This window comes from Anser cygnoides, chromosome 7 (assembly GCF_040182565.1).
Source record: "Anser cygnoides isolate HZ-2024a breed goose chromosome 7, Taihu_goose_T2T_genome, whole genome shotgun sequence".
Taxonomy (NCBI): domain Eukaryota; kingdom Metazoa; phylum Chordata; class Aves; order Anseriformes; family Anatidae; genus Anser; species Anser cygnoides.
In genome coordinates, this window is record NC_089879.1 from 22,116,417 (window position 1) to 22,135,057 (window position 18,641).

General features: G+C 42.6%; 1 protein-coding gene across 14 annotated transcripts in view; it reads left to right on the plus strand.

Annotated features, from left to right (window-relative positions):
- The window catches only part of SGMS1 (sphingomyelin synthase 1), a 93,589-nt gene that overhangs the window by 71,968 nt on the left and 2,980 nt on the right, over nt 1-18,641 (plus strand). For 11 of the 14 annotated variants that reach the window (XM_067000326.1, XM_067000332.1, XM_067000323.1 and 8 more), the window contains 4 exons: nt 5,214-6,056; nt 11,476-11,593; nt 15,741-15,894; nt 16,619-17,026. In XM_067000326.1, coding sequence (XP_066856427.1) covers nt 5,434-6,056; nt 11,476-11,593; nt 15,741-15,894; nt 16,619-17,026 — 1,303 coding nt within the window. In that variant the 5' untranslated portion in view covers nt 5,214-5,433. Of the gene's footprint in view, nt 1-4,772; nt 4,852-5,213; nt 6,057-11,475; nt 11,594-15,740; nt 15,895-16,618; nt 17,027-18,641 lie in introns of all 14 variants that reach the window. The other 3 variants (XM_067000328.1, XM_067000330.1, XM_048069265.2) reach the window with 2 other exon arrangements.

The following is an 18,641-nucleotide window of genomic DNA, read 5'->3' on the forward strand; positions in this document are numbered from 1 at the left end:
ACCTACTTCTACCCAGGGCTTTCTTAATTTGGGTTTCAGAGGACTTCAGGAGGAGATCAGGGATGAACAACTGTTGGTCTTTTTCTGCTGTTTTTGTCTCATCAGTGTTAATGATGAGAAGTAATTTTTTTTTTTTTTTTTTTTTTTTTTTTTTTGCTGCGAGTTTAGAGGTAATAGGGAGCAAGCCAGCTTTGGGAAGGAGATGACTGCTCTCTGGACCATGCAGCCATCCCCCGCAAAGTCTGCCTTCCCAGGGATGTCCGTCACTCGCTCAGCAGTCAGCTGGCAGGCTTTGAAACTAAAATTGAAATTGTGATACCCAATGTGAGTGCTTAGTTATCCTCCAACCAGACCTGGAGGCAGAAAATTGCAGGTTCTTCTGCACCTTGGCCACCAGGTCAAGTACACAGGTATAGTCAGCTGCTGATTTGATTGCAGGAAGATCCTGTTCTTTAATCAGAGGTAGATGCTCCCCAGTTCAACTCTAATGCTCAATTGCATCTCCTAAAAACGATGCAAAAGAGAAGAAATCTTATTCTGTGAGGTTTCCCAGTGCTCTCTCAAATACTAGTACAACCTGGCGTAGCCATGGTTATGGTATTGCAACCTCTGTGTAGCCAGGTTGAAGTGGTGGGGGGAGACACTTCACTTGCAGTGCTCCATGTCGTGAAATTGGAAAACGATCTGAAGGTTTTGAGTTAGGACTTCAGTGTTCACTGGGAATATGGAGGAAAAGTTGTGTAAACATGAGAAGGTGGGGGCTAGAGACCTTGCTCAAGTTACTTCATCTTGCTCGGTCTTGTGATGGGTGTTTTGAGAGACTGGTTTTGTCCCGTGTCATTATTATTATGATGCAATCAGCATTATTATGATAATCACATTCTTATTTATAATTCGTTATCAGATACAGGCTCCTTAATGAAGCAGATCTGCTGCAGATGGAAGGAGCGTTTTAGTTGCCTGGCCTGAGCTCACAGCCCATGTCAGAGCTGGGAAGGCGTGGGTGTGTGCCGGTCATCTTGCATGCCTGAGCCCATGGACGTGGCCCTGCAGCGGCCGATGCCCATCTGCACCTTCTGTGGACAGGAGAAACATCACGTGGAAGCAGTGGGGACAGCAAGGGCTGTTAGTCTCCTGAATTGCTTTTGCAAACCTCATCTGATCAAGCTTTCAGAAATGCGTGATTGAAAATGGGAGGTATTTTTAATGTGACAAGCTGGGAGTTGTTAGTAAAGAAGCTTTTTTGCCTACTCGTCTTCTGTTAGACAAGCTATGAAATAAAGGCTTGAATGATAAATGTTGATTAGAACTTTTAGCTGTTCTTCCTTGTTTTAACTTTCAAAATGAGGTCTGCGTCCTCAGCAGAGTATTCTTTTTCCTCTCAGCCTTCCTCCCATGAGTATCAATTACTCCAACTTTATGGAAGGTGCTCAATAGTGATTTACTCGCCCGTGATGTGACAGCAGCAGGCTGAGATCACACCCAGTGGGTGCTGAACTTGTGCTCCCAGAACTGTCATCTCTGAGGTCTGAGGATTTCTGCTCCTTCACTCCTTGTGGATCCCGATGCTGTCAGTGTCTGTCTGCAGAGGGTGAGACCCAGATTTCTAACAGGGATGAAAGTGTATGTCTGTGTGTATATGAGATAGGATTCTTCAGTTTTACAGCCAATAAAGTCTCTTAGGAAAAATGCTTTTATACTCTATAACGACACAAACAAAGGATTTGAGCAATCTTTATTCTTCTGCAGGGTATCTCTTAAAGGCAGTATTGATGGTGAGCTTAAAGAATAAAGTATATGCAGGTTTCTGAATTGATTGTATGTTTTTTTTAAACCAATATTGCAGAGTCCCACAGTTTTACTGCAAGGCACACACATTTCCTATTTCTCATAAAGCTGCCAGGCCAGGTGCCATAGGAGGATATTATGTTTTTTGTTCTACTATCAGAGCAGCATTTGCAGCTGGCAACAGATTTTAATTTTTAGACTCCATGTAGAAATCATCTTAAAATCTACTGGTTCTGACCAGGTGAGAAGAGATGAAAGTATAATAAGTAATGAGATGTAATTTGAAGGTTGGCTGCATTTTCTTGAACAGTGATAAATACAGTTCTTTTGCATTGTAATCATCATGTGAGGGATCCTCTAGCAAGCAGGAGGCTTGCAATGTGTTGTCAAGGTCTGGACAGAAAGGCCGTGTGTAAGGATGATAATAGTTCAAGATGCTCTTTACTTCTTTGTAGCTTTCTGAGTGTTTGGGAAACTAGATTGCAGTCCCTCCAGATTTTAAAATGAATAATCCTTAATATTGCCCCACCTTGTGGTGTGTGCAGAGTGCTTCAACAACCCCAAATCCATGCTGAATTTGTAAAGCAAAACTTGCAGAGGCAGTTGATGTAGCTGTTCAGTGGCACAGGGAAATGACATCCTGCTGCAGGACAGAGCCAAGGTGTTATAACTGGATTCAAACATGAGTAACTTGGGCTCTTACTGCTATATCAAGAGTGTCACAGAAATGATGCCCCCTTCAAAAACAGCAAGCACTTGGACTGCTATAGAGAAGTCTGTCAGTATTAGTTGTGAGTTTGATGCTGAGCATTTTCTGGTGCTACATTCGTGGATTTCAGCCAGGATATCAACCCAAGGACACACGTAAAAGTGTATCTGCATTTTGTGATAGTGATATGCTCTCTGTATAAACACTGTGAATTCCCTGTGAATTATTGGTACATCACCTGAGACAGAAATATCGTGGACATCAAAAAGGTAATAGTGGCAGGGAGTAAGGGTACGGGTTCATGCTTGAGCTTCGTGCTGCAGCTGGTGCTGGATCCAGGATTTCATGTGCCCTGCAATAATGTGAGTACATTGAGTGCAACGCGGACTGGTGCAGTGGAGAGCTGAGCTACTCCTTCGGTGAAAGTCTTGTCAGAGTTCGTAATGTGGGTTAACATGCATAATTCAATCAATCCTGGTTTTCCATGTTCAGAGCTCTGTAACTAAACACCGATTTGCTAAACACAACTTGAATAATGAAGTGATCTGTGTCTAAAGGCCTTTCTCAGTACCATCCCATTGTAAAAAGAAAGAAGGAAAATAGAGCTGTATCTTTTCTTCCTGTGTTTTAAAATAGCATGGTATTCGCAATGGAGAATATTTATCTTCATCCCTGTTTGCTTCACGTATTTCATGCGTGTGCCTGGCATGAGCACTAAGTTAGAGGTGGTGTACCCAAAGTGTTGTAAGCCCTTTGTCCAAAGCTTTTTCTTCTATTAATCATCAGACCTAGGTGATTCCACAGAGAAGGTTAAAAAAAATAAAATAAAATTATGTTTCTTGCTCAATTTAGACGTTGTAGGTCAAAAAATATGTTTATATGCTGCATAGTCAAGTTTTGCAAAGGAACATAGGTCTGTATCTGTTTTGTACCTTTTATATTCAAATCTTGCCAGTATTATAGATGATTTTGTTTTCTCTGAGTGGAAGCTCTGTTCCATGTGACAAAATACAAACATACTCCGGTAGTTCGTAAGAAGCTAAAAATACTCTTTAAGCTGATAAAGGCATGATATGACTTCTGAAAATGCAAAGCAGTTTTTTCCTGTGCCGTTACTTTCTTTAAGTCACTTGGTGTTTATGAGACTGTGATCTTCTGCAGGAGAGACTTTGATAAAATGGGAGCAAAATCAAATAGTTGGGAAGGAAGCCTGGCAGGCTTGGTCAGTGGGATGGCAAGCTGGTAATAGGAGTACTCGATGTTTTTTTCTCTGCTCTGGAGAGGACTGTGTTTTGTATAAATATTTCACTCCTGGGCATTTGCTGTTGGTATACACTGCTGCGTCATCGTTGCATCGTGCTGAGGATTTTGCTGCCCATATCTTAGAAATGCAGTAAGAGATTCTAGCAAGTAACATCTGTTTTACTGTAAATTTTGTAATTGAACAGCTTTTCCACGCTTGCTATTTTTTCTAATTAACTGGATGTAGAAATTTTTTACACAGTTCCTTTTTTTCCACCCCCCCCCCCCCCCCCCCCCAGTTTCACTTTCATTTTTCATAGAGCTCGGGTTGGGAGGAACCTCAGAGACCTCTGGTTCCAAGCCCCTGCCATAGGCAGAGACGCCACCCACTAGATCAGGTTGCTCAGGGCCTTGTTCAACCTGGCCTTAAACACCTCCAGGGATGAGGCATCCACAACCTCTCCGGGCAACCTGTGCCAGTGCCTCACCGTGCTCTGAGTGAAAAATTTCCTCCAAGCATCTAATCTAAATCTGCCCTCCCACAGTTGGCCTTCTGGGCTGCAAGCATGCACTGCTGGCTCACGTCGAGCTTTTTGTCCACTAAAACTCCCCAACTATTTCTCTACAGGGCTGCTCTCAGTGAGTTCTTCTCCCAGTCTGTACTCGTGTCAGGGATTGCCCCAACCCAGGTGCAGCACCCTGCACTTGTTGAACCTCATTCAGTTCACATGGGCCTACTTGTCAAGCTTTTCATCCACTATTTTTCTACTACTTCATTTGTAGCTTACTGTAGACATCTGAATTCTAGCAGTGTACCATGGAAACCATAAAATTTACCTTGAAGAGCTGCTAAACATCTGCTCTGCAAACTTAAATGCTTCGGTTTATTTTCAGCATAGCCTGTTTGGGCATTGATTTTCCTTCTGATACTTTTTCAGACCATATAGCTTTGCTTTATCTACATCATTTTTTGTTGCTGACTTGTAGAAAAGCATTTGGTGTGGTACACTAGACTTCTTTTTTTTCCTTGCAGAACAGAAGCCAGGCATATCATTCAGTAACTAGGTGCAGTGTGTTTGATGAGATACCACTGGGTCGTGGGGGAAGAGAAGGTTTGTGACATGACCATTTGCTCTGTAAATCCTTAAATCTGTTAGTATTATGATTTTAAGAGGGGTTTGGGTACTGGTTATGGACCAGAACTGAACAGTAATAGAAAACCTCACAAATGTGGAGCAAAAAGGAGTCCTTGCCACAGCTGCAAAGCAGTGTTTTTAATACAAAATTGTTAATGCTCTTGAGTAGCCTGTAGCAAGCTCAGAAGGGACAGGGTGTGTACAAGTGCTAGCACTCAAATTTATTAATCTTTTCCAGGCCTGAGTCTGGCTATTTTGCAGAAATTTTGTCTTTGAACATGAAACGCAAACTTTTGGTAAATACTCTCTTAATTACATTTTTCCCCCTTCCTCCACAGGAAGAAGAATGCCAACACGAATATGAACTGAACCATTTCCTGCACTTTTCACGGTGCCTGGGTGCTCGCATCAGATGGTTAGAGACAGAGACTTGTCTCTTGCCAAACTGCTTCCTCGGACAAGATGAAGCCAAGGAAGAGCTTTCTGATGCACTGGAGTCACAGTGACTGCTGCCCAATTTAAAATCAATGTGAGACTGCGCTCCAGCTGCCTGGCGAGATGAAAGAAGTGGTGTTGTGGTCGCCCGAAGAGGTGACAAATTGGCTAACAGAAAATGCTGTGCCGGAGTATTGTGAGCCATTGAAGAGCTTCACTGGACAGGATTTGATCAACCTGACGGAGGAGGATTTCAAGAAGACACCTCTTTCCCGGGTGTCTTCCGACAGTGGACAGCGGCTATTGCACATGATTGAGACCTTAAAAATGGCTCATCACATCGAGGCTCACAAAAACGGGCACATCAATGGGCACATCCGCGTCAGCATGAGCAACACCACACATGAAAATGGCTTTAGTAGTAAAATGAAGCTGAACGGGGTGCCAAATGGGTATAAGAAGGAGATGATAAAGATCCCCATGCCAGAGCCAGAGCGCTCACAGTATCCCATGGAATGGGGGAAGACTTTCCTGGCTTTTATTTATGCACTTTTTTGTTTCATCTTTACCACAGTGACTATCTCAGTTGTTCATGAAAGAGTGCCTCCCAAGGAGGTGCAGCCTCCCCTACCAGATGCATTTTTTGATCGTTTTGATCGGGTGCAATGGGCCTTTTCTATTTGTGAAATTAACGGCATGATCCTTGTAGGACTGTGGTTTGTTCAGTGGCTGCTGTTAAAATACAAGTAAGTAAAATCTTCGGAAACCAAGTGCTCGTGTACATACTCGTGACGGCTTTTGGAGGTCAGACACTGGTTACATCCAAGTAAAATGAAGTTGGTTGTGATATTGCTGATTTTGGTATTCCAAACTGAAATAGATGCCATGCAATGGGCTCTGCAGTTTGTTTGGGCTTATTGTGCTAAATTGGGGAGTTCAGTCCAACTGCCACATCAGAAACCAAGGAACAGCACTGGTCTTGCTTGCCTGCAGAGTTAACTTGAGCCCTTTTCACATGTGAAAAACCTTGAATTGGATATAATGATGTTCTTAACTCAGTTGACTGTTCTGTCTAAATAAAAATGAGGACAACTTATGCTGACATAACTCATCAACTGTGAACTGACTTGGGATGGATTTAGTCTCACTGTAGTTTGCCTGATGTGAAGATCCTACCCTAAGTTTACAGTACTCTTGGACAAAAACAGCAGGCAGTGGTTTAGTCTGTGCACCTAAGCAGTGCTGCATAAAAAGTTTTGAAGTATATTTTCTGCTTGACATTAGGTGGGACAGGTAACACCAAGAACAGAGGATGTTGAAAGCTAACCATAAAGTACACAAAAGTGTAGATACGCAGTGAGTTTACAAGGTTATCTGGGTGCTTGCTCATACCTGGTCAGAATTGCAATGGTAAATTTGCCTGCGAGTGCAAGGCACTTACTTTTTATTCTCTACAGAGTGGATGTGCATGCTGATGCTTAATTTGGTATTTTTAAAGTGCCGTAAATCCACACCTTGGGCTGCCTTACCATGAGTGATCTGGTATAAATCCTTGTGCTGCTATGAATGTGAAGTCTTCAAAGTCAAGTGGCTTGAAGCAGTATGAAGTGGCACGCCACTTTTACTTTCAAAAACCAGATGCAAGCGTGCCCCACAACTGCCTCAACCCAAAGGGCTCTCTTCTCCTCTGCTAATGCAGGATCTCTTTCTTTACCTGTTCCCTGACTCTTTTATGTGGCTCCTATGTTTGAAAAAATAATAATTGGAAGGCGTATAACTTGGGCACCACCATGTTCAATACAAGATCCTTTGGTTTACAGGACTTCGTAATGACCGTAGAATTTTAGATTGCCCTTTTTCAAAAAAGTAAAACCAGATGCCACTCACTCTTGTAATGGAGAAAAACTTTAAAACTTAAATGTGAGCAGGTTGTTCACCAGCTTGCTAAGGTTACAGATAGCCTGAAAGGAGAGAATTGCTAAGCTAGGGCAGATACCTTTATGCAATATAGTTGTAGGTTTCCATAGCTAAATGTAGAAGTAATCCATAAGATGCTGTGAACTTCTCATTCCGGGGAGCTAATCCAGATACTGTGGAGACACAGCTTTTGCTTTGTGTCTTTTCACTAATGCACTGTGTATGAGCACTTCCTATAAAAAAAAAAAAAAAGCCTTATTTTATGAAATACAAAGGTCATTAATATATAGAGTGAGCAATGGAAAAATAAATCAGTCCTGAGACTGGTTTTTTCACCTTTTCTGTTGCTTTATACTAGTTAATGTATTTTCTCAGCTGAAATTTCAAAACCATTGTATGTTTTTACAGAGATGGTGTTCCTTAAAGGAAAGTTTCTAGAATGGTTATTTTAGTCCATTTATTTTTATTATAGAAACTGTGAAACTGCCTTTTTTTTTTTTTACGTGCACACATTTATAGGAGGAAGACTACCCTGGTGTGTTCTCTTGTTCTGTTTATGGCTTTATCAGCTTCTGTATCAGATCCTACGTCAGTAGCTGCAGTGCTGAACTCTCCTCCCTGCTCTGGTCCAGCTGCCTATGGTGAAAAGGGGAACCGTAGACTTGGTGTCCCTGAGCATAAAATGTTCAAAACCAAGGGGAGCACCCAAAGAAGGCCATGTGGAAGTGCTCTCAAAAATGGAGTGTCAGGTTAATCGGCAGGGATCAAACACACAGTGATGAATTAAGAACAGCAGAATCCATAAGGTCCTTGGAGATTTCAAAGCAGTGGGGGGTGGGTTGACTTGATAACAAAGTTTTATGGCATCGTTGATAGGTGTGGAGAGTTTTCCCTCCATTTGCTTTGATGTATTCACTCATTCTTCCTCTAGTGTAAAGGGAAGTTGGAGTCACAGAGCTTTCCATTTTCATTACCAGTCCTGGACTGTGCCAGTCAGTATGTGTCCTGGTCACATACTGCTTTCTTGTTGTAAAGGAGCAGAGCTATCAAGGTCTGCGATCTGTCAGTATGCAGCAGAAGGAAAAAACAGGAGAGATGCTCATGGGAACAGGACAGTGACACAGCTTTCTCCTGAGGACCTTGCTCTTGTGGCTTTGGTTGGAGAACCACAAAATGCTATAAAAGAGCTGAATCACTTTTGTGGCATGGGTTATCACCTTCCTTTGGAACTTAATTCAAGAACAAAGGGAGGAAATTAAGCCAGATGGACCCTCGTCGCTTTTCTGACTTCCAGTGGTGCCAGGGATGGCGATTGCCACAGCCCGTTGGAGATCTGAAGATGAGATGTGAAGCCAGGTGGTTGTTCAGATGAGAGCGCTACCGTTTGTGGCCCTCTCTGAGGGAAAGTTCAGGATCGCTGATGAACCAGAAGCATTATTGTCCATGAGCTGAATTGCAGCCAGTGGCTGGGTTGGACCTTTAACCAAAGGAGGCAGTTTCCTTGTTGCAGGCTTTTCCTGAAACACTTGTCTTTGTCAAGCAGTGAAACTCTTATTGCTTGTCATATTGCACCCATGTTTACCAATAGCCTGATTTCATCCCAGATGAGCCTGCTGTTCTCCCAGGAGACGAAGGCTGATAGGGGTGTGTCATTCATGATACTGATCACTCAGACCTTCCTTGTGTAGTCCAGGGATTGCATGATGGTGTCGAGTAAGACCTATGTGTCTTTTGTTGGACTACAAAGCTACGCCAAAATGGAAGAGGATGCTGGATGTGTTCACCCAGCTAACCATGGTGCAGACTTTCCCTTGGCCTCTGTTACTGCTTTCGTGCGTAAAAATTAATTTTAACTTCAGGCAGATAGTGGAGTTTCCATCTGCCTTTGCCCTGCCTGCTCAATGGCTTGCTCAGGAGTGAGGGTTTTGGTGCCAGGCACTAGATGTGACGCAAGGATCCATGCAGAGCACTGTCCGTGGCGTTTATGGCAGGGGGATTTGGCTGGTTTCACCAGAAATCAGGAGCGGGGTGGATGCTTGGCTGGGGACCCTGGGCTGCCCGAGCCTTTTTCCACAGACACAGCAGGGAGCCCGAGGAGCCCAGGCAAGCTGCCTGTCTGCAAGCACTGCCAAAGTCCTGTTAACTTCTCTGGGAAGCATTCCCAGATGGTTCAGGAGAAGCACAGCGATGGTTTTTGGCAGTGTTTGACATCTGATTCAGCCTGCGTGCTCACAGGATTGAAAAAGCTGCGTACTCGCTACCCACGTGAGGTGAGATCTGGATAGTTGTAGTAAAGTTCCTCCTGGCCGGTAATAAGCCTAGAGAGTGTACTTGTTAGCTGGCCCACACACGAGCAAAATCATGTTGAGAAAGAAAAAATATGAGGTCTTTTAGATTTTATTTTATTTTTTTAAAATTACAGTACAAAGCACTTTGATGCAGATTTTCCTAAGCTAAAGTACATAATTCATCTTTAAACCAAGTAGTTTCATGGGTAATGTTAATAAAAGCATTAATTGCTCAGCAAAACACTGCCACTTCTTTGGTCTCTTGAATGCAGTGCTGCTCAGTCTTTAATCCCCAACCTCACCTTTTGTCTTGATAGGAGGGTATAAAGAAAAGCAAGCTCCTGTATTGTTACAAAAGCCAGGCACACACGTGAGGTCTTTAACAGATCACCCTTCCAAGAGAAAAACTGTGCACCTAAACCACAGAGGAAAACCACTACCCCAGGGGCCATGGTGCCTTCAACTCAAGGTCTTTTCCAACCTAGATAATTCTGGGATTCTATGATTCAGTCCATGGAGCTACACTAATAAAGTATAATTTTTAACTCCCAGTTGTGTCCCTGTTTTCACTGGGGGGCGGGAGGACACTTGAAATGTTCTGTCTCAATAGCAGTGAGCAGTCAAGTGCAAAATGCACTTATAATGTTATATTTGAAGCTTTTCTGATAAATTAGGACATTCACGTTGTTATTGATTTGGCACTGCAAAGTTGTACTCCTCTGAGAGTAGAGCACTACAGTTTAATAACTCTGTCAAAAACTTTAAAAACTAAAAAACAAATGGCCAATTCCAGCTTTGAAAGAGCTCAGCTCAGTAAAAATGTTTTGTTTGTTTTTTAACAGTGAAAGCTTTAAGATAGCAACAAATGAATGTCAGGACTTGCAGCTTGTATTACAAACCTTGTAGTACCCAAATTATCCTAAGTATAAATAACAATGATTTAAAATCAACCCAGACAAAAAGGGCCTGTAGCAGCAGGACACAGCAGTGATTAAATTCATGAACTGCTGTAATTGGATATGCCCTCCGTTTCATAAAGCCGTTGGTGATTTCTCTTTGCTGAAAGCTACGCAAGACAGATATAGTTTGCTTTCCATCCTGATGGGTGTGCTGGAAGGGATTTAATTGCCATGGTTCTTTCCTTATGACATTTTACTTTCTAGGTAGCAGTGAAACTCAGTAGGCCTGTTTTGGGGCTGGCAGTCACTTCCAAGTCAAACTTGCAGCCCTTTACAACGGGTGCTCTCACTGTTTCTGCAGAACTGCCCTATGTTACCCCAGAATTCAGCAACTTACTGGCAGCCATCACTGAGTGAATCTCATGCAGCTACAGCTGCTTGCCTGGAGAGTGCTTTCCTATGGAAACACCCTATCCTGTGGCCAATGCAGCTCTAAGTTTATATTTGGGATGTTTTATTGCTGATGTGAATTGCTTCCTCTCTTAATGCCGCTCAATAAAGATATGTTCTCATTCATTTGGGTCATACAAGCTATTTCTTCTAAAGCAATCCTTTGTAATTACTAAAGGGTGTGTGTCAGCAGAAATTAACTTACAATATTTTCTTTATAAGATGAAAGGCAGTAACTTTATCCCCTGCTTTGAATGGAAAATTAGTGACCAATCTAAGTTAATGGAGGGGTGTGGGGCATGAAATCCCTTTTAATGTCTTCAGCACTAAATCTGAGCAGGCTTTTGTATTCTAATCCTTAAATTTCATGTAATCAACTTCATGGGTAATGTTAGTTGAGTTGTTTGTGTACTTCTGACCTGTAAAGCGTGGGAATATTTGTAAAGGAATTCAGTATCCACAGGTGCAAGTTGGTATACATGAATAAGTCATGAATTTCAAAAGCATCAAGAAGAGAAAAGTAAATAGCTTGTGTGTTTTATTTACTCTTGCATGTTGTATTTGCATTGAGTAACCTCCTTTTTCTTTTTCCTCTTTTTTTTTTCTTCTAGGTCTATAATTAGCAGAAGATTTTTCTGTATAGTTGGCACACTATACTTGTATCGGTGTATTACAATGTATGTAACTACACTCCCAGTACCTGGCATGCATTTCAAGTGTTCTCCAAAGGTAAACTTCATCTTGCTACTTTTCTTTATTTTAATCTTCATGTTTTCCCCTTGTCCTGCTGATGCCAAAACCGTGAGCAGTCCTTTTGCAGTGATTGCTACTAATTTGAAATACCAACTTGGCATCACAGGGAGACTTCCATCTGCAGATCATCAGCTTCCCTCTTGGCTAAGGTGCTGACAATTTGCTTTTGGGCAGGGCAAGCATTTTCATCCTTCAAAAAGTGTAAATCTATGTAATTTCTCTAGCAGTTGGAACTGATTTATATGTTCAGCATTTTTTTGTCTCCATTGAAGTGGTCAAAGGTTGCTACCTACAGAAGTTCCATATGTGACACATTTCTAAACACTTCAGTGTGTCAAATCTGATTATGATTTGTACTTGAAATTGACCCAAAGAGACTTTTTAAGGACGGTTTTACATGAAAAACTCTCCCCTTTGCTGCTATTTGCCCCTGCATATATTGCAATTGTGTTAGTGCAAACACTTGCCCCCCTCCTCCTTGAACTAGCTCTGTTTGTTGTGCCAAAAAATAAAACAGTCTTAAGAAAACCATGGCTGAAACCAAGTTACTGAGATGGAGTTGTTTAGACAAATCTCTTTAAGTCAATGTTGAAGGGTAATTCACGGTAATTCATGAAACAAGGAGTGTTGTTGTATCCTCAGTAAGTTTGCAGATGACACCAAGTTGGGGGGATGTGTTGATCTGCTCGAGGGTAGGAGGGCTCTGCAGAGGAATCTGGATAGACTGGATTGAGGCCAACGGTACGAGGTTCAGCAAGGCCAAGTGCCAGCTCCTGCACTTCGGTCACAACAACCCCATGCAACGCTACAGGCTTGGGGCAGGGTGGCTGGAAAGCTGTGCAGAGGAAAAGGACCTGGGGGTGTTGGTCGATGCTCCCCTGAACATGAGCCAGCAGTGTGCCCAGGTGGCCAAGAAGGCCAACGGCATCCTGGCTTGTATCAGGACTAGTGCAGCCAGCAGGACCAGGGAGGTGATCGTCCTCCTGTACTCTGCTCTGGTGAGGCCACACCTCGAGTACTGTGTTCAGCTTTGGGCCCCTCACTACAAGAAGGCCATCGAGGCCCTGGAGCGTGTCCAGAGAAGGGCTACGAAGCTGGTGAAGGGCCTGGTACACAAGGCCTGTGAGGAGCGGCTGAGGGCACTGGGGTTGCTTAGTCTGGAGCAGAGGAGGCTCAGGGGAGATCTTATTGACCTTACTACAATTACCTTAACGGAGGTTGTAGTGAGGTGGGGATCAGGCTCTTGTCCCAAGCAGCAAGTGATGAGATGAGGGGAAAGGGCCTCAAGTTGTGCCATGGGAGGTTTAGATTGAGTATTAGGAGTTTTTCAGTCTTTACTGAGAGAGTTGTGTGGCATTGGAACAGGCTGCCCAGGGAGGTGGTTGAGTCACCACCCCTGGAGGCCTTCGGGAAACACGTAGCGGTAGAACTCAGTAACATGGTTTAGTGGTGGACTTGTCGGTACCATGTTAAGGGTTGGACTAGATGATCTTAGAGATCTTTTCCAACCTGAATGATTTGGTGATTCCATGATCCATCTCTCTCACACAGCATAGGAAACAAGGTTTGTGTATTAGACGCACAGGTTCTTTCTCCATAGCAGTTCGTTTTCTTGCCCCTTCTACGTAAGTTGTAGCACAGACAGGAGGAAGGGGGGGGACGGGGACTAATTTCTGTGAAACATCTGAACATCTTTAGCATGCACAGTTCAGCAGGTTTGTGTGCACAACCATGAATTAGATGACAGGTAGCAAAGTCATAAATCAAGATTGTGTTTTGGCTTGATACACGTGCTGTCACAACTTTGTTGAAGATTGCTGGTACATACAAGCCTGTGGGACAAACAAAGCTGAAACGCTTGGGTTCCTCAGGGAAGTAAAGCCAACAAACGTGCTGTATTGTTTATTTGACAGCCCAGAGGACTTGCCAAGCCACATGTGGCTTCTTGAGGGACCTAAGTCTTTTGTAAAGAAAAGTGAGGGGGAGAGGAGTCAACATTGTATTTGATCAGTCAGCTATTATGAAACTTAAAAAAACACACAGGGAGCAAAGTGAGTAAATCTGCCATTTTTGTAAATTTACAGCATTGGCAAGTTGTTCTCCTTACTCAATGAGCTTGTTCTCATTACTCAGACAAGCCAATGTTGTGTCCTTCTATTGCCCTGCTTAAAAAGATCAGCTGGGCTTTCTTGACAGCTATAAATACAGTGGTGGGAAAAAGCTTCTCAACACCTTACTGAGCTGCAGGGGATTGTGAAGAGCAGTTTTGGGGAGCATTTTTAAGTTTTGTAAGGAACTGCAAGCAGGAAATATTTAAATGCTACAAAAGCTTTGTGTAGATCTGTCCAAAAAGTACAATTTCCTATTGTTAAAGCAAGAAGGAGCTTTAAAACAAAGGAGGATGATACGTGCAATGGCCAGTCGGGGGTTCTATGTTCTTGTCTGGCTGTTAAATGGTTACTGTGGACGATAAAATGAGGTAAGGATCCAGCACGCTGAGTGCACTGATCCATTTGGCTGCCTCCTTTGAGCTCAGATGGTTCCTGCTTCCTGCTGGGTCCCGGAGGTGCTCAGCACATCCTGGTTGGGCTTTTCCCACAGCGCACATTTTTGTGGTTTTGTTTAACAGTTGGGCTGGTGTTAGAGCTGGAAGCAGCAAAAGCAAGGTCTGGGAACGCTGTCGACTGCCTGTAGGGCACTTGGTAGGAAGGAAAGGGGCAAGAAGATCTTGGTTTGCTTCGATTTGGCTTTCCAAAGGCAAATTGAAGGTTTTCAGAAACACATTCTGAGCCAACATGGTGTGTTGGAGGTCGTTCAGAGCATATTCCTCGGGTGTGAGGAACGTCCCTGTTGCTCGTGTGGATTGTGTGAATGGAAGCCCTTGCAGAATTGGCACCGTGTGCTGACAAACACCATTTCTTGTTCTTTTGCAATGTGAGGTGGGAAGAAATGATTTTGAAGGCTTTTCAAGGCAGGGCAGGGGCTGCCATAGATGTTGAAGTGAGTGAGATGCTCTATTTTGTGTGTTAAATGTGACGTTAGGCAGCTGGATGTACAGGTTGGGCAGTTCATCTTATTTTCTGTTGGATTATCATCTGTAGGGCTTGTGTTGTTATGAACAAGATCAGTTAAATAAAGTTTGATTTATTTGAAGTGCTTTGCCTCTTGAACAGAAGGGAAAACAGATGTTTAAAGAACATGACAAATTTCTAACTATAGCTGGGAATATTTTTAACCCCTTTTCTTTTTGTGAAACTGTATTTTTGAGACTGTATTGCAGAATTCCTAGGTTTTCCAATAGTCATTATTTTGATCCTCACTGCACATATGTGGCATCTCCCAAGGATATAATGAATAAAAAGTCTGAACCTATTACCTCTGCTTGAAGATTCCTGCTAAAATATTTTCCCGCACAGCCATGAACTTTAGCAAAGGCTGCCAGCAAGACCTCAGATAAAGATTATGCCATGGTAGCAGTAATAAGTATTTATGAATAACAGAAAACAATTTTTGCTCACCTGCCTGTTTTACCATAAGCGTGGCACTCTTGAGTGTAGGCACAGACAGGAGTTTAACACTTCTTGGACCGTTCTTCTGATTCAGTATTATACTGAAAAATGCCATGTTTTTCATCGCAACCAAAAGTGACCAGGTAAAGGGATTTTTTACACATGTGCATACTTTCATAAATATCTGTATGTGTAAATAATATTTCCTTCTTCATTCTATTCTGTGAGTGTAGGAGAAAACAGTAATCCTTCAGATGATTGTATTTATAGGGAATTGTAATAATTTCTTTGACTTCCTATCTTGGGAATACTTCAAATAAAATAATACTCGAAACAAATGAATGCAGGTGTGTGCAGCCTGTACTCATGTGAAGACTCTCTATAATGCATGCAAAGGATCATTAAAAAAAAAAAGTCTCATTTCCAGTCTTTTTTCTTTTCCTCTGGAAATATATTGCTGGCTTTTGGGAAAGGTGGTAGGATTTACTGAATAAAAAGTAACGCAAAAAGAGAGAATAAGAGAGAGACAAAGTTGCTGGCTAATGCCATGCTTTAAATTTAGGAAAGTTACTGCTGATACGTTACCACACGTTTGTGTTTCACTCTTTCACCAGCTATTTGGAGACTGGGAATCTCATCTGCGAAGGATAATGAAACTGATTGCTGGTGGAGGATTGTCCATCACAGGATCCCACAACATGTGCGGCGACTATCTGTACAGCGGTCACACCGTCATATTAACTCTTACATACTTATTTATCAAAGAGTGTAAGTTTGTCACTGTTCATGGTGAATTTCCTGTTGTATAAATTATCTGCTTATTAAAGCATTATTGTGATTAGTAAATACAATTAAAGTAAAAATGCATCCCTTTCAATTAAAGAAAAGTAACACTACTTCAAGGACATAGGCCTTACTGAAAAAGAAAACTTTGGAGACAAAGCTAAACGCTTTACTATGTAGATGACTGAATTATGCATTTTATTTCAGAACTGTTTTCTTTAAAATATAGTTTATACTTTCACTGCACCCTGCCTGATGAATGGTACTTTAACTATGTATCTCCTTGTCTAGGGAGAGATAGATGCCATGCTAAATGCAAGGTTGCTCATTTTGCAAGAATTAATGCATACATTTATCTCCTATGGAAGGCAGGAGGAATGGATTGTCAGCTATATAGAGTCTATATTGAAGTACAAAACAGTGGATGCTACAGACCACAATACATTAGATTTTTATGTGTCAGGCCTCTTAAAGATTTCATAACCTTTCTATATTCCAAGTATCTTATTAAATTGTTCTCGTACGTAGAGTCACACCCTAAGAGAATGATGCTTCTTTTGTGATCTCAGCATTCCTGCTCTTAATCTTAACGCTGGCGTCACACTATCCACTCAGGATTGCAGGCTGTGTCCTCTGCTAATTACAGCAGTAGTCTTGAGCACCAATAACATTACACTTTGAAATAATCATTGCTTGTGCTTCTTTACAGATTCCCCACGGCGACTCTGGTGGTATCACTGGCTTTGCTGGACGCTCAGCATGGTTGGGATGTTCTGCATCCTCCTTGCTCATGACCACTACACTGTGGACGTGGTGGTGGCTTACTACATCACTACAAGACTTTTCTGGTGGTATCACACGATGGCCAACCAGCAAGTGAGTTTCTCCCAGTCTCTGGATCCACATGGCTCTGCTTGCTGTAGCGTGGCAGTGGGTGAATATCCACACTTTGCCTTGAGCCTTTCTGCAGAAGTAGGAATGGACAAGCACCCATCTCTTGTGAAGCACCCTGCTCTTCCCCCTTCACTTTGGGCTTGCAGGAAAGAAGAAGCATCATCAGTTGGGTTCATCTTGTGCCTTGACCGCAAAAAATATCTGAAGGTGTTCCTGCAGGCAGGCAAGCAGGCCTACCTCCTTTGGCTGTGTAACCTCATTTTTTTGAAGTCTCTCTGAATTTGGGCTGAAGAGGTTTTGTTGTATTAGAGCAAACCATTTAGAAGTGGTACTTCTTTAAGCTACCTGGGTACCAGAATACCTTGTATTCTGTTGTGTGCTCTTTATTTGAGTGATAGGTCTCTTGAAGAACAGTATGAGGCTTCACAAAAAATGAACCAGTTTTTCAAAGTGTTTCCAAGTGGGTAAGTTCGCTCCTCTAACCAAGGGAAATACTTTCCTTTTGGAGGATGGTGGGTGAGAGCCCAGGCTGCTCCTGTCTTAAGGTCTGTGCCTGAGAAGACATGAAAAATGGGGTGATGGGGGAAATACTGAGAAGAAGGAGCTGCTTAGGAGGAGATGCATCACATGATGGGAGATAACAAAGTATGTTTTTTACAACACTGAAATACTTGATCAGAGAGCAGCCGTAAGTGATACGAAGGTCTAAATGAGGTCTTGTGCCATTTTCATTGTTCTTACTTTCCTGTCAGTGAACTGGATAAGCTAGTGAAAAGATGAGCTTACCATTGCCTAAGAATGTGAACAAAAATGCACAATTCTGTTATCTGTGGAGAGGACGCATAGTGAGTTAAGAGAAACTTAAGGTAACTTTTCTTAGGTCTGTAACAACAAATCAGTGTCCAAGTGTTTTTTTTTCTACACAACATGGAGAAGATATTTTGCTTGCCTGTTGCATATGAGTCCAGTTTATTACGCTTGATAAAAGCCTCCTGTGATGGTAGGAAGTTAGTTAATATTATGGCAGTGATGATTTTTAGTTCATACCAGGGTCGTCTAGCTACCATGGCATATATTATTCCTGTGGCTTTAATTCTGCTTGAAGCAGTACCCCACAGTCAAGCCTTGTTGTAGATTTCTCCCTCCAAATGCCTGATTGCAAAGAATGCAGCTTAATGTTCAGCCAGTTCAGGACCTGCTGTGTTTGACAGCAGACTGTGTTTAAACTTCCTATCTGTTGTCATATAGCACTGGACTGAGTTCCATGCCTCAGATTTGCTCCTGTGCTCTGTCAGAATGACAGTGCTGAGTGGCCATGTTTCCAAGCTGGAAGCTACTGAAGCCAGAGTTACCCTGAGTGCTACTGAGGACTTGCTTCAGAAAAACTCTTCGCCTTCATGTATAGAAATGTACCTGTTTTGCTGCATGGTGTGACTCACAGAAGATGGCTCAGCATTGCTTCCCTAATCTGCTGGGATGTTGGGAAATGCCAGTCCCTGGCTCCTTACCTGGGCGTGCCTTTGTGTCCTAGTGCCTCTTCCTGGTGCTGCTCCACGTGCAGAGGCCCGTGGCTTGTGACTGACCTTAAAATTGAAAGCAGAAGTAACCCCAGCATTAAAGACATTTTTTTTTTTTACGTGTGAGTTTATAACACGGAAAGAAAGCTTGGTATACGAGTCCTGTGTTTACACTTCCCAGTGGGCTGATACAGCTCATCCCTGTTCTGTCATAACAAACGTGCAGCGAGGTAGTTGCATGACTTCCTCACCCACTCCTTTCGTCTCAGCAGTGGCTTGCTTTTGCTAGGAGAAGCAAATGGGTGGGTGGATGTGGTTTGA